Here is a 20,387-nt window from a genome sequence, read left to right as displayed (position 1 = left end):
CAGACACTTTTAGGTCCCATGCACTGCAGTAAGAATCACTGCACCACGGTTTTCCAGGCCTGCAGGCTCCTCTCTCAGCTGTCTTTGTATTGCTTAGGGATTTCTCATAACTTTGAGTTCTGTATGTTGGGCTTGGCCTTCCACGTATCTTTGTTCAGCTATGGTTTATAACGCACATACCCTTGCTTCTGGTTTTAGGGCTTCAGTTTGGGATGGCACTAGCTTGTGACCTAAGTCCTGTTCCTTCAGTCCACGGTCTGATTTCCTGAGGCAGACTTGTCTTGGCAGTCCCAGGAGAGCGTGATCGCTAATGAGGAAGGAACCTAATGTGTTTAGGTGCATCCTACCAAAATCCTAATGCTACCCTAGGTTACAGCTTGTACCATGGATGCCAACTGGTTGTTGAACTGGGGAAGGCTGTGTAGGCATGGTGTTGGGGAGGTTCTTGCGGGTACAAGGTGTCTGGGGGCAGTGAGCTGGTGCTGCCAGTGGGATTTGGTCTTCCACCTGGACCTGCGTGGAAGGAGGAGAGCGCTGACTCTTCCCAAGCTATCCTCTGATCTCCACATGAACACCATACCCCCCCCCCACAGATGAAGAAATGTAGTTAAATAGTTGTTAAATTGAGATGTGCTTTGAATTCTGTACATAGTATCTGTGAGGTTGAGGCCAACCTGTTCTACACAATGAGTTCCAGGACAGCCAGGGCTACACAGTGAGACCCTGTCTCAAAAATCAAAAAACAAACAAAAACCAAAGTCCATAGGTAAACACTCAAGTGTTTGGTGTTTGTTACCAATTTAGCAATTGGAGAAGCTGAAAAGGAGGGACACACACACACGCGGTCTCACTATGTAATTCTGGCTAGCCTCGAGCTCACAGAAATCTGCCTGTCTCTGCCTCCCAAGTGCTGAGGTCAAAGGTGTGCACCGCTGTGTCCCTCTGCCTATGTTCTTCTTAAAAGTATATTCCTGCTAGTGGGCCGTATTGTAGCTCCACACTTAAATTTCATTTTACAGTTTCAATGGCAATGTCTGTTCTGTCCCTTCCCTACACCTGCTACTTTCTATCCTGGGCCTCTCTCCTGGTTTAACATGTGTCTGCAGTGACACAGATGCAGGGCATCTCCTCGTATGCTTGTTGGACAGTAACGATAGACTGATGTATGTGTATCGTGTTTGGAAGGATGTTTGGTTCCTTGGCCCCCTTTCCCTTGGGTTGTTCACCAAGACAGTTTAGTTCTTCATGTATTGAAGTCATTAGAGCCTTGCCACAATTTCCATTAGGGGGATAGAATTTAAATTTTCTTTAAATTTTTTTTTTAAGAATTGTTTTATTTTTCTATCACGTGTGCATGTGTATGGGTGTGTGTGTCCCTGAGGAGGCCAGAAGAGGGTGTCAGGTCCCTTGGAGCAAGAGTTACAGGTGGCTGTGATCTGCCTGACCTAAGTGCTTGGAACTGAATTCTGGTCACCTGCAAGAACGGCAAGTACTCCTAACTGATGAGCCATCTCTACAATGCTCCCCCCCTTTTCTTTTTTTTTCTTTTTTTTGGTTTTTTTTTTGAGACAGGGTTTCTCTGTGGTTTTGGAGCCTGTCCTGGAACTAGCTCTTGTAGACCAGGCTGGTCTCGAACTCACAGAAATCCGCCTGCCTCTGCCTCCCGAGTGCTGGGATTAAAGGCGTGCCCCCCTTTTCTTTAAAAAAAAAAAAGTTTTGATGATATATAGTCTGCCTCTCTCTTCCTCTGTGGTTACTTGTACATGGTTACAGCTAAGCAAACTGTCTAATCTGAGGTTGCCTGTGGTCCTTCCTGAGAGCTTAGTTTTAGCCCCTAAGTTGAGGTGTTTGGTCCATTTTGAGTTAACCTGTAATTAATCTTCGGTCTTTGCATGTAGATGACCATTTGGCCCAGCATCCTTGACGGATTGAGTCTTCATGCCTTTTATCAGGCTGGCCTAGACCTCGTGGTCCTCCCGGTTTCCCCTCCCAGGTATTGGAGTTACAGGCGTACACCACCACTCCTGCCTGAGTCTTAATTATTCTAGGTCCTCGATTTCATTTAACTATCCTAACAGACCTGAGACATTTTTATTGTCACTATATTTTATGGATTTTTAAAGCTGATTCTTTTTTTTAAAGAAGATTTTGTTTTTATCTTTTATTTTTATTTTTAAAATTATGCATACATATGTGTGTCAGAGTGAGTGTGGTTCCCACAGAGTCTGGAAGAGAAGGTTGTATCCCCTGAAGTTGGTGCAGTGAGTCCCCTTACAGGAGTACTGGGAACCCCACTCTGTTCCTCTGGAAAAGCAGCCACTGGGGGCTCTCTCCAGCCTCATTGAATTTAAACGTTAATAGCTCTCTGTGGTTATCTTACCGGATGATGGAAGCTGAAGCGGGCAGTCCTGGGAGAGAGGTCTGAGTCTCACGTTCGAGTTCTGTGTTCTAGGCTGCGAGACCCACGAGGATGCCAGCCAGGAGAGGGTTACCAAGTGCAGAGACTCTGATGGCTGTGGAGGGAGGGTGTGGCTAAAGACCTGTGGCCGTGAGCTCCAGGAAGCCTCTGTGTTTTGTATCCTAAGTCCCTGCTTAGGATGCTGAGATATACAGTGGTACTCTGCCCTTCAGGGATATGTGAGGGTGTTAGGGTGGTTTTCATGGCCTTAGGTCCTCAGTTGTCCCTCTCATGAGTGGGTGGCAGAGGGGACACCGTTTGGAAGAGTAGCATCAGAGTCACAGACCATCTGACATGGAGGTGAAACCCCTCGTTAGAACGACTCACCCTGTCCTGTTTGTCCTGTGATTTCTCCAGTTCTGGACTTGAGTGACCCCTTCAGCACTGAGGTGAAGCCCAGGATCCTGCTCATGGGTCTCCGAAGGAGCGGCAAGTCGTCCATACAGAAAGTTGTCTTTCACAAGATGTCCCCGAGTGAGACCCTGTTCCTGGAAAGCACCAATAAGATCTGCAGGGAAGACGTCTCCAACAGCTCCTTTGTCAACTTCCAGATCTGGGACTTCCCAGGCCAGATTGACTTTTTTGACCCGACCTTTGACTACGAGATGATCTTCCGGGGCACAGGAGCACTAATCTTTGTCATCGACTCCCAGGTACAGACTCCACGGGCGACACCTACCTCTCCACATTCACCCACATCCGTTTGCAGTGGTTTTCGTAAAATTGTGCGTGTGTATCTGTGTGTGTGTGATGCACATACAAATGTGTGTGCAAACTTGCGTTCACCACAGCCCACATGTATGTGGGGTCAGAGGCTCCAGAGCCTCCTTTCCTGTCCCTTGTGGGCTCAGAGGATCAAACTCTTGTCAGACCTGAGCCAAGCACCTTTACTTGCTGAATCATCCTGCTGGCTCAGTGGTTTGGGTTTTTAAATCCGCAATAGGCCCTCCTATCAAACAAGCATTTCCCAGAGCCCTCAGATTCTGCAGAAAAGGCTCCCTGTCAGTCATAGCCCACACTCACCTAACCCATAAATAAGGTCATATACCTGGTGAGGTAGTTTGAATGTAATTGGCCCCCCGTAAGCTCATAGGGAATGGTGCTGTTGGGAAGAGTGACTTCGTTGAAGTAGGTGTGGCCTTGTTGGAGGAAGTGTGTCACTGTAGAGTCGGGCTGTGAGGTGTCATATATGCTCAAGCCACACTTAGTATCTCAGACCACTTCCTGTTGCCTGCATATCAGGATGTAGAACTCAGCTCCTTCTCCAGCACCATGTCTGTCTGCATGCTGCCACGTCCCACCATGATGATAATGGACTGAACCTCTGAATTGTAAGGTGCCACCTCAATAAAATGTTTTCCTTTGTAAGAGTTGCCATGGTCATGGTGTCTCTTCACAGCAGTAGAACCCTAACTAAGAACCTGGGAAACTTTATAGATGTGGGGCAGGTGCCAGAAGATGTGTGGAATGATTTCAGGTTCTCTGCAATCTAAAAGTTTATTTAGAAGGTTACATGTTACAATATTTGTTATTAAAGTAGATAAAATTCTAAGCGAAAATTTTCTTCTGAATCAAAATATTATTTTTAACTTATTATTTTATCCGTATGGGTATTTTACCTACATGTATGTCTGTGAACCTTTATACCTGGTGCCTGTAGAGGCCTGATGGAGGTGTTGGATCCCCTGGAACTGGAGTTACAGACAGCTGTGAGCTGCCATGTGGGTGCTGGGAATCGAACCTGGGTCCTCCGGAAGAGCAGCCAGTGCTCTTAACCACTGCACCATCTCTCTAGCCTTTGAATCAAATTATTATTAGTAGTACACACTTGATTATGATAACTCTTTTGCGCGTTTTGTAGATGACTGTTGAAATGTGAGGTAGGTATCTTGTTTTCCACGGTTCACATCTGTGTTTTTTTTTTAAAGATTTATTTTATTTATTATGTATACAACATTCCTTCCACGTATGCTTGCATGCCAGAAGAGGGCACCAGATCTCATTATAGATGGCTGTGAGCCACCATGTGGTTGAACTCAGGACCTCTGGAAGGGCAGTCAGTGCTCTTAACCTCTGAGCCATCTCTCCAGCTCTCACATCTGTGTTTGAATAACCAGTTCTACTTTTGTTCTTTGTTCCTATAGCTGTGTTCACATAGATAACTTGGGGATATAGGGATATGGGGTGAGTTTCGTCATAGCATTTATGCAAGAATTTAAAATCCTTCCAAATTGTGTCTCCTGCATTATCTAGTTTTCTGTCATAAAAATTATTTTTAGTAGTTTATTAACAGTTCTACAGTTCTGTGTAGACCTCCTTCAACTTGGTTGTTAGTCAAGGGTAGGGAGACATTGACTGGTGAGGAGCCCTGTTCCCCAGCCTCCTCTCCAACTGGGGCCTTGCCATTGGGCTCAGTGGGAGGAGAGGAGGAAGGGAGATCAGGCTGGCCAGCGCTGGGGCCCGTGGGTGAGGTTGGGGCCTTAGAGTGTCTGAGACCGTGGTGCTGGCTGGAGGATTTCCCAGGCCTAAAGGGAGCAGCTTCTCTAGGAAATGCCAAACCCAGTTCAGAGTGGCGTTCAGAGAGTTCCCTGAAACTCTGCTGTCTGTCAGCCTTCCAAAATGTGTGTAATACAGAAGGAGCGTCTTCAGCAAACCCTTGCTCTAGGAGGCTGCGTTGTGTGACCAGCTCTGAGAACTGGGCTCAGAGTGCAGGGGTTCACTCTTCCTTCAGTGAGGTCTGTAGAGGAGAGACTGAAATACAGCACCAGACCTGTGGTGGGTTCCCCAGGCCCACCCGGAGCTTGTGCCCAGACCCTTCCCAAGCGTGGGCTGTCGGGAGCTGCTCTCCTGGCACTCCAGTGTGTACAGACCTGTTTTCTGGCCAGTCTCCCCGTCTGTCTTCCAGCACTGTAAATCCGGGAGCTCAGGGCCCAGGGGAGTGACTAGCGTGTGCCTTACAGGTCAGGGAACCCTCTTCCCTGAGTCAGCCCAGTGCTGTTTAAGGAACTGCCTATGAGTAAGTGGATTCCACCCAGAGCTAAAGATCATTTTCGATGCTGACTTGGTAAATACTGTGCTGTGTAGCAGCTCCAGTGCGGATCTAAGGCATTTATGATATGGCTGTAATTTAGCCCCCAAATAAATATATTTACTTTATTTTTACTTTTCATTGTTTATTTTTAATCATGTGTACATGTGTCTCAGTGTGTGGGTCTGTATGTGTATGTGTCCCAGAGTGTGCGTCTGCATGTATATATGTGTCCCAGTGTGTGGGTCTGCATGTATACGTGTGTCTCAGTGTGTGGGTCTGCATGTATACATGTGTCTTAGTGTGAGGGTCTGCATGTGTACATGTCCCAGTGTATGGGTCTATATGTGTACATGTCCCAGTGTGAGGGTCTGCATGTGTACATGTCTCAGTGTGGAGGTCTGCATGTGTACATGTCCCAGTGTATGGGTCTGCATGTGTACATGTCCCAGTGTGAGGGTCTGCATGTGTACATGTCCCAGTGTATGGGTCTGCATGTGTACATGTCCCAGTGTGAGGGTCTGCATGTGTACATGTCCCAGTGTGAGGGTCTGCATGTGTACATGTCTCAGTGTGAGGGTCTGCATGTGTACATGTCTCAGTGTGAGGGTCTGCATGTGTACATGTCCCAGTGTATGGGTCTGCATGTGTACATGTCCCAGTGTGAGGGTCTGCATGTGTACATGTCTCAGTGTGGGGGTCTGCATGTGTACATGTCCCAGTGTATGGGTCTGCATGTGTACATGTCCCAGTGTGAGGGTCTGCATGTGTACATGTCCCAGTGTATGGGTCTGCATGTGTACATGTCCCAGTGTGAGGGTCTGCATGTGTACATGTCCCAGTGTGTGGGTTTGCATGTGTACCTCTCTTAGTGTGTGGGGGTCTGCGTGTGTACATGTCTCAGTGTGTGGGTTTGCATGTGTACCTCTCTTAGTGTGTGGGGGTCTGCGTGTGTACATGTCTTAGTGTGTGGGGGTCTGTGCACATGAGTACAGGTTCTTGCAAAGACCAGAGGTGCATGCTCTCCTGGAAGCAGTGTTTTAGGTGGTTATGAGCTGCCCTGCTTAGGTGCTGGAACCCGACTCTGGTCCTCTGCTGGAACAGCAGGTGCTCATGACCACCATGCTGTCTCTCCAGCCCAAAGTTGCTTATTTTTAGCTAGGCGTTGTCATTTAGGTTGGTAATTGTGTTTCTGATTTTGTGTGTGTGTTTTTTTTTAATTTACTGTAGGTCACAGGAAAGTCTAATAATGTTTGAGAAAGATCCCCCTGCCTTCCTTCTTCCCTCACCTTTCCCCTTTTTCTTTTTTTCTCTGTTTTTAAAAAATGGTTTATTTTGCATGTTCTTTTTGTCCTCACTCCCTCTATGATTGAAGTGGTTCTGTCAGAGGTAAATTGTTTCTAGATCCCTTTTTATTTTTTATTTTTACGACTTATTATGTATATAGTGTTCTGTCTGAAGAGGGCACCAGATCTCTTTACAGATGGTTATGAATCACCATGTGGTTGCTGGGAATTGAACTCAGGACCTCTGGAAGAGCAGGCAGTGCTCTTAACCACTGAGCCATCTCTCTCCAGCCCCACTTTCCTCTTTCTCTGAGACAGGGTCTTAGGCTGGTGCTCAGGCTGGATTTGAATTCACAGCAGCCTTCCTACCTTAGCCTCTTAGGGAATGCTGGGATTATAGGCATGAGCATCTTGCCCCCCGCTTCAGACAGGTCTTTCTACATAATCTTGGCTGTCCTGGAACTTGATTTGTAGATCAGATCTCACAGAGATCTGCCTGCCTCTGCCTCCCAAGTGCTGGGAGGCATCCTGTTACCTGGAGGACCTAGGTATTGGTCCAGGTTCTATTGCTGGAATTGCGGCTCCTATCTTATGGCTATCAACCAACAACCTACACTGTGCCTACCCAGATCAGCTGGATTTTTTTTTAGCTGTATTTTCTCATCTCTGTGTTAGCAAACTTAGGTTTGTATACTTGAAGTCCATAATAACGGAATTTTGTTGTTGTTGTTGGGAGTTTGGCAAAATATTTTTGGAGATCATAACTATGTGTTTCCAGGCCATAAGTGTGTCTAGAAGGTTCTGAAAACAAAGCTGAAGGCATGACCTTTGTTCCAGGATGACTATATGGAAGCGTTGGCCAGGCTCCACCTCACAGTGACCAGAGCCTACAAAGTGAACACTGACATTAACTTTGAGGTGTTTATTCATAAAGTGGATGGTCTGTCGGATGATCACAAAATTGAAACCCAAAGAGACATTCACCAGAGGGCCAACGATGACCTTGCAGATGCTGGCTTAGAAAAAATTCACCTGAGGTAAGAGCCAACACCCTTAGAGTCTGGGTCCTAAGAAAGGCTGTAGCCAGTGGACTTGGGTTTTGAGCACCACAGCTGGCTGAGTGGGGACTGGCTAGGCATGGATGGCGTGGATTTACTTGTTACCTGAAATCTAAAATGTTGTGTACTTGCTAAATGCTAACCTTTGGCAAATAGTGTTTTGTTTTATTCTTGTATTCAACAAGTTGTTAAAACTAAACTTCTCATCTCATATGAAAAACAACAAAACCGATGGCTCTAACCCAGGATGCTAACTGATACTCAAAAATAGTTATTCCTAATAGGATAGTATTTATAACCTCAAATAGACGAGGCTGAAAATCATTAGGAAAGGAATTCACAGGAAAATGTCTCCATCTCTTTTGTGGGGTAAGATAGTATATAATTATTGACTTTGCAAATTGGGAGATGAAAAAATTGGCATGCTTCAGTATCTATAATGTAAAAGTTACTAATGAGGCAACAGGCTTGTGTGGGGATGAGGGCAGAGTCTCTGTATGGTGTAAGGATGCTCACACAGGATGTGGGGATGAGGGCAGAGTCTCTAGTGTAAGGATGCTCACACGGGACGTGGAAATGAGGGCAGAGTCTCTGTATAGTGTAAGGATGCTCACACAGGACGGCCAAACTCCCAAGCTTGCCAGTCAGTGCAGACTGAGCCTGGCTCTAGCACTAGGGAGGGATAGAGGCTGCCAGCTAGGACATACTTGGTTTTGACCAATTCATTATGAATTCTGAAGGGAGCTGGTGCTTGTATGTTAAAATTGTACATAAGATCACTGGCATTAGTGACAGAGCCCAAAACAACTGCTCAGTCAGAGAGAACCTGATGAAATACCACCCTCTCTTTCAGCTTTTATCTGACGAGCATTTATGACCATTCAATATTTGAAGCCTTCAGTAAAGTGGTTCAGAAACTGATCCCACAGCTCCCGACGCTGGAGAATCTGCTGAACATCTTTATCTCAGTAAGTAGATGGTTTGCTCCTGCTCAGGTCGTTCGCAGAATCCGAGAGCAGCGCGGCAAGAGTGAAAAGTTGTAATGCCTGCCTGCGTTTCAGACACTTCAGCATCACTCTTGAAGGTTATTCCTACCGTTTGTTTTAGAGCCTTTAAACTCTGGCAGTGTGTGTTTCCCTGGTGCGCTTGGATTGCTTATTCAAGCGGGAGGCAATCATTAGTATTAACGGAGTCTTACCTTGGATATGGAACAGAAAGCCTGGTTTTGGGGCCAGCAGGTTTGCCAAGCCTTAACACCAGCATCCAGTCCAGACCACACGATACAAGGAGAGAACTAATTCCTTCCCAAAAGTTGTCCTCTGACCTCCACGTTTGTGCTGTTGCAAGTCCTAACCATCCTTGAAACAAAAATACATGAATATAAGGAAATTCAACATTGTCTGAGTGCTGAGCCTGAAGAGTCCTACAAAGGCCAGGCCAAGAATTAGGAAACACTGCCCACGTGGTTTACCAAAGATAAATAACTTGGACTGATTCAGCCTTTCATGTGTCCTTCCAAACCCATCATAACGGGGCTGGAGAAATGGCTCAGTGGTTAAGAGCACTGACTGCTCTTCCAGAGGACCTGGGTTCAATTCCCAGCACCCACATGGCAGCTCACAACTGTCTGAAGATCCAGTTGCAGGGGATCTGACACCTTCACACCAATGCACATAAAATAAAGTTAAATAAACCAAACCCATCATAAAATGTATGACAGTAGAGTTAAAATTGCAATAAAATGGTTCAATAGGAGTTCCTGATAATTTTGGCTTATTTATATATTGCATTGGTGATGCCATATAATTTTTTAAATCTTGAAAGAAATCACTTTATTCTAAAATTGTTGTCTGTTGACTGTACACAGTACAAGGAGTCACTGTGACAGTTTCATGGAGGCCTACGTTATTTAATGCACCCACCCTCCATGCTCTTCCTTCCCCTCCATGTCCCCTTCCCTAATTAGTGCAGTGGAATATCATTCTTCATATAACCACGAAGTGGTCGGAACTTGCTGTTACTTTAAGGCATGTTTTTCCCCCACCCTGTCAGAATTCCGGAATTGAAAAGGCATTTCTGTTTGACGTGGTCAGTAAGATTTATATTGCAACTGACAGCACTCCCGTGGACATGCAGACCTACGAGCTCTGCTGCGATATGATCGACGTGGTGATCGACATCTCTTGTATTTATGGGTAAGCAAAGCATTATTTACTATTGTAATTAGAACAAGTCCCCCCCCCCGACAGTGTATTCTTAAAGGCCATAACTGTGCTGTCCTTCCCAGGGCTGGAGGTGTGGCTTAGTTATGAAGCAAGTCCTGAGATCAGTCCTCAGCATGGTAGAAATAGGAAGAAGTGGGGAGGGCAGGGCATGTGGGGGAGGAAACGGAGGACTGCCTGTCCACCTGCCTGCCTTTTCATAGCTTCTGGGCATCTTTGCATTCGTTCACTTGACTTTGGTACTTTCATTTTAAATGACTGGGATCTATAAATAGATCATTTAACATGCCAGTAATAGCAGGTAATTGTTGAGCACATGCCTATTGTGATTAAAACTTTGGTACATATATAATCTATAATGGTCTGTTGTTTGTTTTAATAGAGCTTGCCTGAAGATTAGAGGGCAAGGTAGTCACACTTGTCAGCCATACAGGCCAGAGAGTGGTGGCACACACCTTTAATCCCAAGATTTGGGAAACAGAGGCAGACGGATCCCTGTGAATTCAAGGCCACCCTGGGCTACACAAGATTGAATCTGCCTAAAAGAGAGACAGAACTCACACAAAGGTGATCCCAGCACTTGGGATCTCACTCCTTTAAAATCCCAGCACTAGGGAGGTGGAGACAGGAGAGATATGGCTGGGTGGAGAGAGGACTGTAAGGGACAGGAACTCAGTGGAGAGTGAAGTGTGGGCTGTGGAGTCTTCAGGATTTGTGGAGACAGGATCTCGCCCATTTTCAGGCAGAGGTAGAAGAGCCAGTGACTGGCTGCTTTGCTTTTCTGATCTCCAGGTTGAACCCCAATATCTGTCTCTGGGTTTTTATTATTCATGCTACAATCATCTAATTTAGTTGTTCTTCGAGTTAGGGATTACTGTAATGATCTGTCCTGTCCCTTTAAGAGACAAGCCACTCTTCAGCTTCCAGCCTGAGTTTTTTCCTTTTCTGTCTTCCTCTCAAAGAAGCAGCTTCTGTCTCTCCCCACTTCTCCCCTTCCCCTCTTCTATATCTCTCTCTCCCCCTTCCCCTCCCTTCCCTCCCTCACACCCTCCCTCTTTCCCTCCCTCTCTCCCTCCCTCTTTGCTCTTCTCCCTGTCTCCCTTTCTCTTCCATAACCCACTAAATAAATATCCAACTTCCCTCTGCATGGTGTGCCTATCCATGCCTCTGTCTCTCGCCCACTGCGTAGCTCCCTGCCTGGGACCAGCAGCCTTCAGAGACTTGCTGCATGGTCTCATGGCTTGCCCATCTGTCTATCTCTCCTTCTGGGACTGGCTGCCCCATTGAGGTCTCTCACCCACCACGTGGCTCCCTGCCTGGGACTCGTGGCTCACTGTAGCCACTCGGGGAACTGTGGCATCCATGCCTGGGACTGGCTGCTCTCAGGACCGCTGCCCACTGCCGCTGCTTGGTGACCTGCATCATTTCTGCCACTGCAGCCACTCGGGGATCCGCAGCATTTTACTTAATCCATTACAATTACTATACTTGGTTTACAGACGCAGAAACGGACTTTAGAATGGTGGCTTTTCCAGCAGCCGTTCTTTCTGTCAGCAAGAAAGACTAGACTTTGAACCTGGTCTAAATGATCATGGTCAGAAGCTGAGAAACCTGCACACACAGTATGCCCCATGGGGTAAAAATATACCCACAAGCGTGGAGACCATTTCCATTACCCTGTTTGGTACAGAAAACACCTGCTCAGTACTTTTTTAAATTTGATTTTAATTGTCTGGGTAACAGAGACTTAAAATACCAGGCAAATGACATCTGCTCATTTTTATTATGACCTTAACAATTCATAGAAACCAAAACTTCCTAAAATAACATTAGAGAGTGGAGAAAGTTTTATTTTTTGTTTTTCAAGACAAGATTTCTTTATGAAACAGTTCTGGCTGTCCTGGAACTCACTCTGTGGACCAGGCTGGCCTCAAACTCACAGAGATCCACCTGCCTCTGCCTCCTGAGTGCTGGGATTAAAGGCGTGTGCCAACACTCCCCCTCCCCCCTTTTTCAGTTGGAAAGTTGTATAACTAGAGAGAGAAGCAGTCTCCATGCTTGGTAGTACGCTGAACAAGTTTGCACAGCTGGAGTGTGAACGAGCCGTTATCTGATGTCACACGTCGCTGGCCGTTTTCTTAGACCTTGTATTTTCACCCGCTCTGCTCTCTGCCTCACACCCCCTGACATTCAGCCTGCTCCATCAGCTTCTGAAAGTTTCAAGCTTAGCTGCTTATGTCTTCCATTATCTGAAAATTCTTGGCCCATCCTGTGTGATTTTTCTGTTATCTCTGTTACATATACGTTTATGTACGTGCAAACACGTGTGTGCATATAACATACTTACTCCTAAGACTGTGGTAAGAACGAAAACACTGTTAATAGGCTCATAATGTTCCTGCCTTGATGGGGCCTAGATAAGTTGTGCTTGTCATAATTTATTATTGTCATCAGACATGGCCATATGGCTTTAGCGGTAAACCTTCTTTGTGATTGTGACCCTGTGATAGTCTGTTATTTCTTTCTTTTTTTTCCTAAATATTTATTTATTTATTTATTATGTATATAATATTCTGTCTGTGTGTATGTCTGCAGGCCAGAAGAGGGCGCCAGATCTCATTATAGATGGTTGTGAGCCATCATGTGGTTGCCGGGAATTGAACTTAGGACCTTTGGAAGAGCAGGCAGTGCTCTTAACCACTGAGCCATCTCTCCAGCTCTAGTCTGTTATTTCTAAGATGTAAGTGGAAGCTGAGTGAGGCTGGTTACAGTCTCAGTTGCCATGGTAATCCGGTGCAGTGAACAGCACAATTATCTGGCCCCATAGTTAATGATATGCACGTTCATTATTGTGCCATGTGGCAATTAGACAGAAGTGGTTAGTTGTTTGGGTAAATGATGTTAATCAGAGGTACATGCACCAGCTGAAGCAAACACGAGGCGAGGCAGTTGGGCTTCGTCAGAGATCACATTTCTGGAGTGGAGTGCTGGGGTTCTGAGAACCCACGGATTCCGTGAGAACGGGTTTGGAGCACAGTGCTCCAGAGTTTCCTCAGGGTGCTCGCTAGTTTTACTTCAGCTTGACTCAAACTCGAGTCAGCAGGGAGGACAGAGCCTCACTTTAGAAAATACCCCCCCCCTCCCCCCCCATGAGATAGTCTGTAGGCATGCCTGAAGGGCTGAATTTTCTTAATTAGTAATTGATGTGGGAGGGCTCAGCTCATTTTGGGTGTGGCCACTTTGGGCTGGTGGTCCTGGGTTCAAAGAAAGCAGGCTGAGCAAGCCAGTAAGCGGCACCCCTCCATGGCCTCTGCATCAGCTCCTGCCTCCAGGTTCCTGCCTTGTTTGAGCTCCCGTCCTGACTTCTTTCGCTAATGATCAATGATATGGAAGTGCAAGCAGAATAAACCCTTTCCTGCCCAAGCTGTTTGGTCATGGTCATGGTCACAGCCACCCTGAGACACTCAGCCACCGGAGCAGCTGTGAGCCTGCTCCATAACCAGCACCGTGGGAGCAGAAATGTGGGTGGAGACTAGTCCCTAGCAGGCAGCTCAGGAAGCAGGGGGTCTGGGACAGGAAGTCTTCCTGCCCTTTCTCAGTTGCCTCCTGGAGACAAGGTGGTTTGTTTTTGAAGGACTCTCTCAACTGAGGCTCTGGTAGTCAGCAGCTTGACACACACATAAACACACACAGAGACATACACACTCACATGGATGTACACACACACACACACACACGTATTCCACCTTCACGTGTTTTCCTTGCTTATAGATGGAAAAGCGAACAATTTTAGTTGCAAAACTTAACAACTTTATTCTTGTAATTTTTTTGGCTCTTCTATTTTGTCTGCTGTGTTACTTTTTGTGGTTGTAAAGGAAATACCTCCTTGTGACAAGCATAAAAAGTAAGCTAGCTTGGGATCAGGGATTTGAGCTCAGTGATAGGACCCTTGCCTGGCCTGCAGAAGCCTGCTTTAGATCCGAACTAAAAGCAAAAGCCAAGAAGTCCGTAACCTCACGGTCTGGAGACAGTCACTGTTCGCACGTTTAGAAACATTGTGTTAAATTTAATTTTATGAACATTAGCATTTTTCCCGGGTGTATGTTTGTGTGAGGGTGTCGGGTACCCTGGAATTGGAGTTACAGATAGTTGTGAGCTGCCATGTGGGTGCTGGGAATTGCTGGGTCCATTTGGAAGAGCAGTCGGTCTCTTAACCTCAGCGCCATCTCTCCAGCCCGAAACCTTTATGTTTTGTCTGCATGTGTGTATGTGCACCACGTGCATGCCCGGTAACCTCAGGGTTTAGAGGAGCGTGTTTTGGGTCCTTTGTAACTGGTGACCGCACCATGGACTGTATGCCCTTTGTAGGGATTTACCAGTTTTAACCATGTTGACACATTTGCTCTTATTTTCCTGATGCACAGCTGGCATTTATGTTTTAGCTGGACTGTTGGGAAATTGATTGAGGATCTACTGATTCTTTGTATTTCCTGAGAATAAGAACACCTTGTTGCAGGACACTGAAATCGAACATGTCTAGCCTACTACTCTGCTATCTACTGTGTGGTCAGATTTTACCATTCCTCCTCCGGCACTGCCTTTTCTTCTGTGGAGTTGTGGAGCTGGGGATGAACCCTAGGACCTCACCTTTCTAGACAAGGGTGCTACCACTGACCTACATGCCCAGCCTCTTGTTTTTTTCTTTTCAAGACAGGGTTTCCTGTGACTATCAGGGCCGCCACACCTCCAGTGCCTGTGTGATCTTTTCCCCAAAGGCACTGCATGCATAAACAGTCTGTTAGGGTGATAGTTTTCTGTGTGCTGAGGTGGGGGTCTCTTGCTGGGTTGCAGTTTGTAGTTCTTTCTTGAAGGTCAAATGCATTCTGGTTTCTGTCTTTATTTAGTCTCAAAGAAGATGGAGCAGGAGCCCCGTATGACAAGGAGTCCACAGCCATTATAAAGCTGAATAACACAACAGTTCTTTATTTAAAAGAGGTCACAAAGTTCTTGGCGCTCGTTTGCTTTGTCAGAGAGGAAAGCTTTGAAAGAAAAGGTAATTTCTGATGTGATTTGAAAGAACCGCCTCAGTCCGCGCCGCCTCTGTTGCCCGTTGAATGTGCGTAGACACGGCATGCCTGCCAAGCCTCAGCTTGTGTCAGCTAAAGATGGCTAGCTAGGGAGCAGGAGAGGTGGTCGTCCCTAAGGACAAGCCCACCAATTGGTTGTCCAGTGCCAAATGATCAGCCCGGAAAATAAGCATCCAGGTGGCAGTCTAGGGACTGAGCAGAGCAGGCTATGTTTGGGAACATATACTTGTATACATATGCATGGAGTAACATGGAAAAGTACCATGAATTTAAGGAGAGCAAGGAGGGAGGAAAGGGAAGGGAGCAATGTCACTAGACTGTAATCTAAGAAAAAGATGGCGAGCTAGGCTCTGGGAGGTGTAGAGCTAGGTGTGTGCTTGCACACAGACCTGCACGTTCTACATCTCGTCCCACATTTATCGTTGGTTGTTCTTTCCTGTGCAGTTTGGAAGCTGAGGAAAACAAGACCCACGTCGATGTATAACTTCAGCTGGCAGTGGGTTCTTAAGCCTAGGAACATTTGAGCTGGGCTGGAGAACTCATTTATTGTGAACTAATCTTATAATTAACCAAAAAGTTGCAAAAATGGTAAATAATCTTCAGGTCCTCATCTGGCCCCCTTTGACTGACAACATTTGACCTGGGAATTGCCCGTTTCTAGTTGCGATGAATTGTGCACACTGGCGAGAGTCCCATGCAGACATGCCGCCATGCCCTTCCCGCTCAGATGTTGCTCTTGTCTGTCTGCTCCTGGGGAGCCTCTGCTAAAGTCTTGTCAGGGTCCCCACTACAAAGTTTCTAAAGGTAAATGCTTCATGCTGCACAAATACAGTTGCTCGTTTAGCCTTCACCGTTAATTTTAATATCTGATGTGTGAAACTAAGTTTAAGTAGAAACTGATCGTATAGATCTTTGGTGAATTATTATGAAGCCACAATCTCTGATGGCAGGCAGGTTTTGTAGGATATAGTAAACTAACTAGAAACCTGGTTGTTGAGTTTAATTTAATGCTATAACTAAGGAATATAGGGAAATGGGCACATTTAAAACTTCATCATCTTTTTTTTTTTAATTGTTGTTTTGTTTCCCCCAAGACAGGGTTTCTCTGTGTAAGCCTGCCTGGCTGTCCTGGAACTCAAACGCTTGATGTAGTAGATCCACCTGTGTCTGCCTTCCGCGTGCTGGGATTAAAGGCGTACACCACCAATACCCGGCCCTCAGCTCATATTTAATGTGTATGTGTTGTGTGTATGCGTGTATGTTAGGTGGTGTCTTTCCATATTGTTTGTCTCAAAAAATAACCAATCCCTACTTAATTATTTAGTTATTTTTGAGACAGGGTCTCACTATGTAGCCCTGGCTGGCCTTGAACTCATAGACGGGTTCTGGGGAATTTAGGTTGTCAGGCTTGTGAAGCCAGCCCTTTCTGAAAATAAGAAAAAAATGTTTGTTGCTATTATTGTATGTGTGGAGTTGGTTCTCCCCTTCCACCTTGATTTGTGTTTGGGGGTGGAATTCAGTTAGGTCCGGCAGGCTTGCATAGCAAACACACCTGCTGAGTCATCTTGACAGCCTTGATTTCTCTTAATTGCAATTAGTCTTTAATCTGAATGATTAAAAGAAGTTAGTGCAGTTCAGTGGTTTCTCACATCTTTGAGGGCACGAACACCTTTGGAGATTTGTGAAAAACTCTGAGAAGCTCCTGGAATAGTCTTCAGGAAACACCCACCTCTCCTGACCACCTGCCATGCTGGACCTGTTCCGTGATTGTGCCTCTGCTGCCCCCTGCTGGAGGCTGGTGCCACGAGTGACAGGTTGTGTCTCGGGCCACTCATTTACAGTGTCATTTTGTCTTCTCCTGCAGGCCTTATTGACTATAATTTTCACTGCTTCCGGAAGGCCATCCATGAGGTGTTCGAGGTGAGAATGAAGATGGTGAAATCTCGAAAAGTTCAGAGTCGCTTACGGAAGAAGAAAGGAACTACTCCTAACGGGACCCCTCGCATGCTGCTGTAGGGGGGCTATCAGGAGCCTGAGCCCACGCTTGTGATGGGGGTGCCGAGCCACACTGCACCTCAGGAAGGAGGAGCCTGCGACACGGACGTAGATTTGTTCAGGACAAAGAAAGTATTCTCTTTTTAAAATAAAATGAGCTCTTCGAAGCAAAAACCTGTACAGTAACAAAGTGAGCCCACTCTATCGCTGCATAAATGTAAACTTCCGTGTTGATAATCAGAAAACCCCCCGTGAGAACTGCCAGGAACTGTACATATTTTGCACTTTTTCACATTTTTCCTGTAGAGATGAACTTTGATAAGGACTTTTCTAAACTCTTTTTCTGTACTTGATGTAAGGGCGTGCATACTATGGTCCATTTGGCCATCGGAAATTCATCCAAAGTAATACATTGGTAAAGACTTTTTGTAAATTGGGGAACCTTTGCTACCAATTGTTATGGGGGAAATCATTTTTCAGTGGAGCAGGGATAGTAGGTCTGGGCTGGGAGCTCCAGGCAAGAACAGTAAGAACTTGTGTTTGTGATGAGTGTGAATGGGAATTTTTTAGAAGAATATCAGGACCAGTCTTCCATCCAAGTCTGTATCCCTATTGGCCATGCCTTCCTACCCACCCAGTCTTTATGAAACTCCCTCCCTCGGCACACGTCTTTGTAGTCAGTGTGTTCAAGTGGGTGACTTCTTTCTGCTGCGTTATTCTAATGAACCTTAGGGACCAGATTTCTAAAACGATGCCGGTTAGTATAAAGATATATGAATGTTGCTTGAGGAGACGGGGGAAATAGTATGGATTTGTTGGGAATGTTCTGGAGGTACTTCCGTACCTGCCAAGGAGGTAAAATAACAGGCCGAGAGGGTTCCCAGAGAGTCCCAGTGGCAGATGGCCTCTCAGACTAGATACACTTGTGTACCTGTGTGTGTCTGGCTCCTGTGAATGGCCTCTTGTGCTATGTTTAAAGTCTTTGTTCAGGACCAGTTTTTAGTGCTCCATGGCCAAAGGCGTGGAGCAGGTCTTTCGTCTTCACTCTGAAGTTTAGTCCTTGGTGGCTTCACTTGGTACCCGAATCACCCGTCCATCTGTGACAGTCTGCCTTGTGTCCTCCCTCCCGTGCCTACCAAGTTCAGCTTGCTACCAACTTGCTCTGTGAGAGAATTCTGACACAGGAAAGCTTGTGGCCTGTGGGAAAGGTCCGCCTCAAGAGGTCTAAGTTAGCCATGGGTTCGTTTTTCTAGATGAGCAGAGAATTGAAGTCCTAAATCTAGGCCTATACCAAGCCATTCCAAAGGTTAGCACTGTCAGGCATGTATGACCCTAGAAAAGATTCCTAGGGACATCAGTGCTGCTCTTGCAAAAATATATGAAGTGTTTAAAGCATTTTGTCCCTTCTTATCTAGTTGCTTTTCCTTCCCCAAGTCTTATACTTGGTTTCTTGCTTGTTTATTGTTTGTGTGTGGTTTGGCTGTCCTGGAAGTCACTATGTAGACCAGGCTAATCTTGAAGTCATAGATCCATGTGACTCTGCTTCCCCTGAGTGCTGGGATCAAAGGTGTGCACCACCTTGCTGGGAGAGGTCTTCCGAAGCTGCTAACGATGATGGATGTCTGATGTTGCAAGCTGAGAAGCTGAGCCTCCAGTAGTCTGTGCAGTACTAAGGGGCTTCTAGCACTCCTTACAGCATTGTGGCTCCTTCCTTACGATCCCTGTGCAGAGACCACAAAGGAATTGTTAGGCGCCTGGAACCCCAGAGAAGTTTCCGTTCCCTTAATTTTCAGAGCTGTTCCCTGATGGGCCTTGGCCAACAGGTTGGAAGGAGGTTGGCTACCCTGAAGAGTCTAACCCCCCCCCCCCAACACACACACACACACGAGAGAGAGAGAGAGAGAGAGAGAGAGAGAGAGAGAGAGAGAGAGAGAGAGAGAGAGAGGGAGGATGCTGTTTGTTTGCTTTTTTGAGACAGGGTTTGAGATGGCCCAGGCTGCTCTCAAACTTGCTATGTAGCCCAGGGCTATCTCCCACTTCTGATCCCTCTGCCTTCACTGCCCCGTAGTGCTGGGATCATAGCAGTACACCAACATGCTTGTCTTGAACAGTGCTGAGGACTGAGCCCAGGGCTCTGTGCACGTTGGGCAGGTTCTCTATTAAGCACATGTATCCCGGTTCCTTTTCTTAATAGTTTTTACAAAGTATTTCTCATTGAACAGAGAATTGCATTTTTAATAATACTTTATCTTTTAGAAAAGACATCTGCCTGTCTGGTAAACCACATAAAATTGCCATGTAGAAGTGGAGCTTCTGTTTTGAAGCTGGTTATATGATGGGTTTTTGTTGAAATGTGCCTTAAAAGCCCATCACTCGGGCGTGTGATCAATCCTGGAACATAGGGCCCACGTTCCTGATCACAGACGCACTCTCGTTACTCATGCTGAAGGATCGATTCCTGCCTCCGGCCTCGTGTGACAATGACTTCTGAAGATGCAGGAGTTACAGCTGAGCGGTGAGGTTTTCCAGTCTGGGACTGGGATTACTACAGATCTTCACATTCGTTTCATGTTTTCTCTTAGATTTGGGAGTTAGCCTAAGGCACTGTGTAGATCTGTGTGGACAAACTCCTGGCTACGGGCGGCCGCACTAGGACAGTTTTGTTTGGTTTTAGGAGTTGTGAACGGGAAGATTTGTAGAGCAGGACAGGCTTTTGATTTTTGAGTCAAGTACTTCTGGGTTTTGGTCGGACTGACTCGCCGTCTTAGCTAACTTTTAGTCGTGCAGATCAGTGTAAGTGATCAGGATAGAGTGTTTTTAAAGGAGTAGAAATAAAAGCTGATTAACATTTACCAAGTGTTATTTTGTGAACATTATATATTTTGGATCCTTAAATAAGAAACGACTAAAAATCACAGCAATACTATTATGTGTGGGTTATATGCCAACTGTCTGAAATGGAATTCATAAAAACAATGGCGCTGTTGTGCGATTAAAGTTCAGTATGCACTCAACAAACAGACTGGGTATCGTTTGTAATCGAGCACACTGTTTGACTGTTGATAGTACGTCATTTGTAACAACTGTGGGCCAGCCTGGTCTACAAAGTGAGTTCCAGGACAGGCTCCAAAGCTACACAAAAAAAACCCCTGTCTTGGCCGGGCGGTGGTGGCGCATGCCTTTAATCCCAGCACTCGGGAGGCAGAGGCAGGCGGATCTCTGTGAGTTCGAGACCAGCCTGGTCTACAGAACT

The 20,387-nt window shown here is 46.1% G+C and overlaps 1 protein-coding gene across 1 annotated transcript in view; it reads left to right on the top strand.

Moving 5' to 3' along the window:
- Window positions 1-20,152, top strand: part of Rragd (Ras related GTP binding D) — a 28,761-nt gene extending 8,609 nt beyond the window's left edge. Inside the window, exons 2-7 of the mRNA XM_075971261.1 lie at window positions 2,816-3,111; window positions 7,610-7,809; window positions 8,684-8,798; window positions 9,883-10,025; window positions 14,957-15,105; window positions 17,004-20,152. Of these exons, the coding sequence (XP_075827376.1) occupies window positions 2,816-3,111; window positions 7,610-7,809; window positions 8,684-8,798; window positions 9,883-10,025; window positions 14,957-15,105; window positions 17,004-17,155 (1,055 nt within the window). The 3' untranslated portion in view covers window positions 17,156-20,152. The remainder of the gene's footprint in view (window positions 1-2,815; window positions 3,112-7,609; window positions 7,810-8,683; window positions 8,799-9,882; window positions 10,026-14,956; window positions 15,106-17,003) is intronic.
- The last annotated feature ends 235 nt before the right edge of the window (window positions 20,153-20,387 follow it).

This window comes from Microtus pennsylvanicus, chromosome 5, assembly GCF_037038515.1.
Source record: "Microtus pennsylvanicus isolate mMicPen1 chromosome 5, mMicPen1.hap1, whole genome shotgun sequence".
NCBI classification, from domain to species: domain Eukaryota; kingdom Metazoa; phylum Chordata; class Mammalia; order Rodentia; family Cricetidae; genus Microtus; species Microtus pennsylvanicus.
Note: the sequence above shows the minus strand (reverse complement) of the source record. Positions and strands in the feature narration are given on the sequence as shown.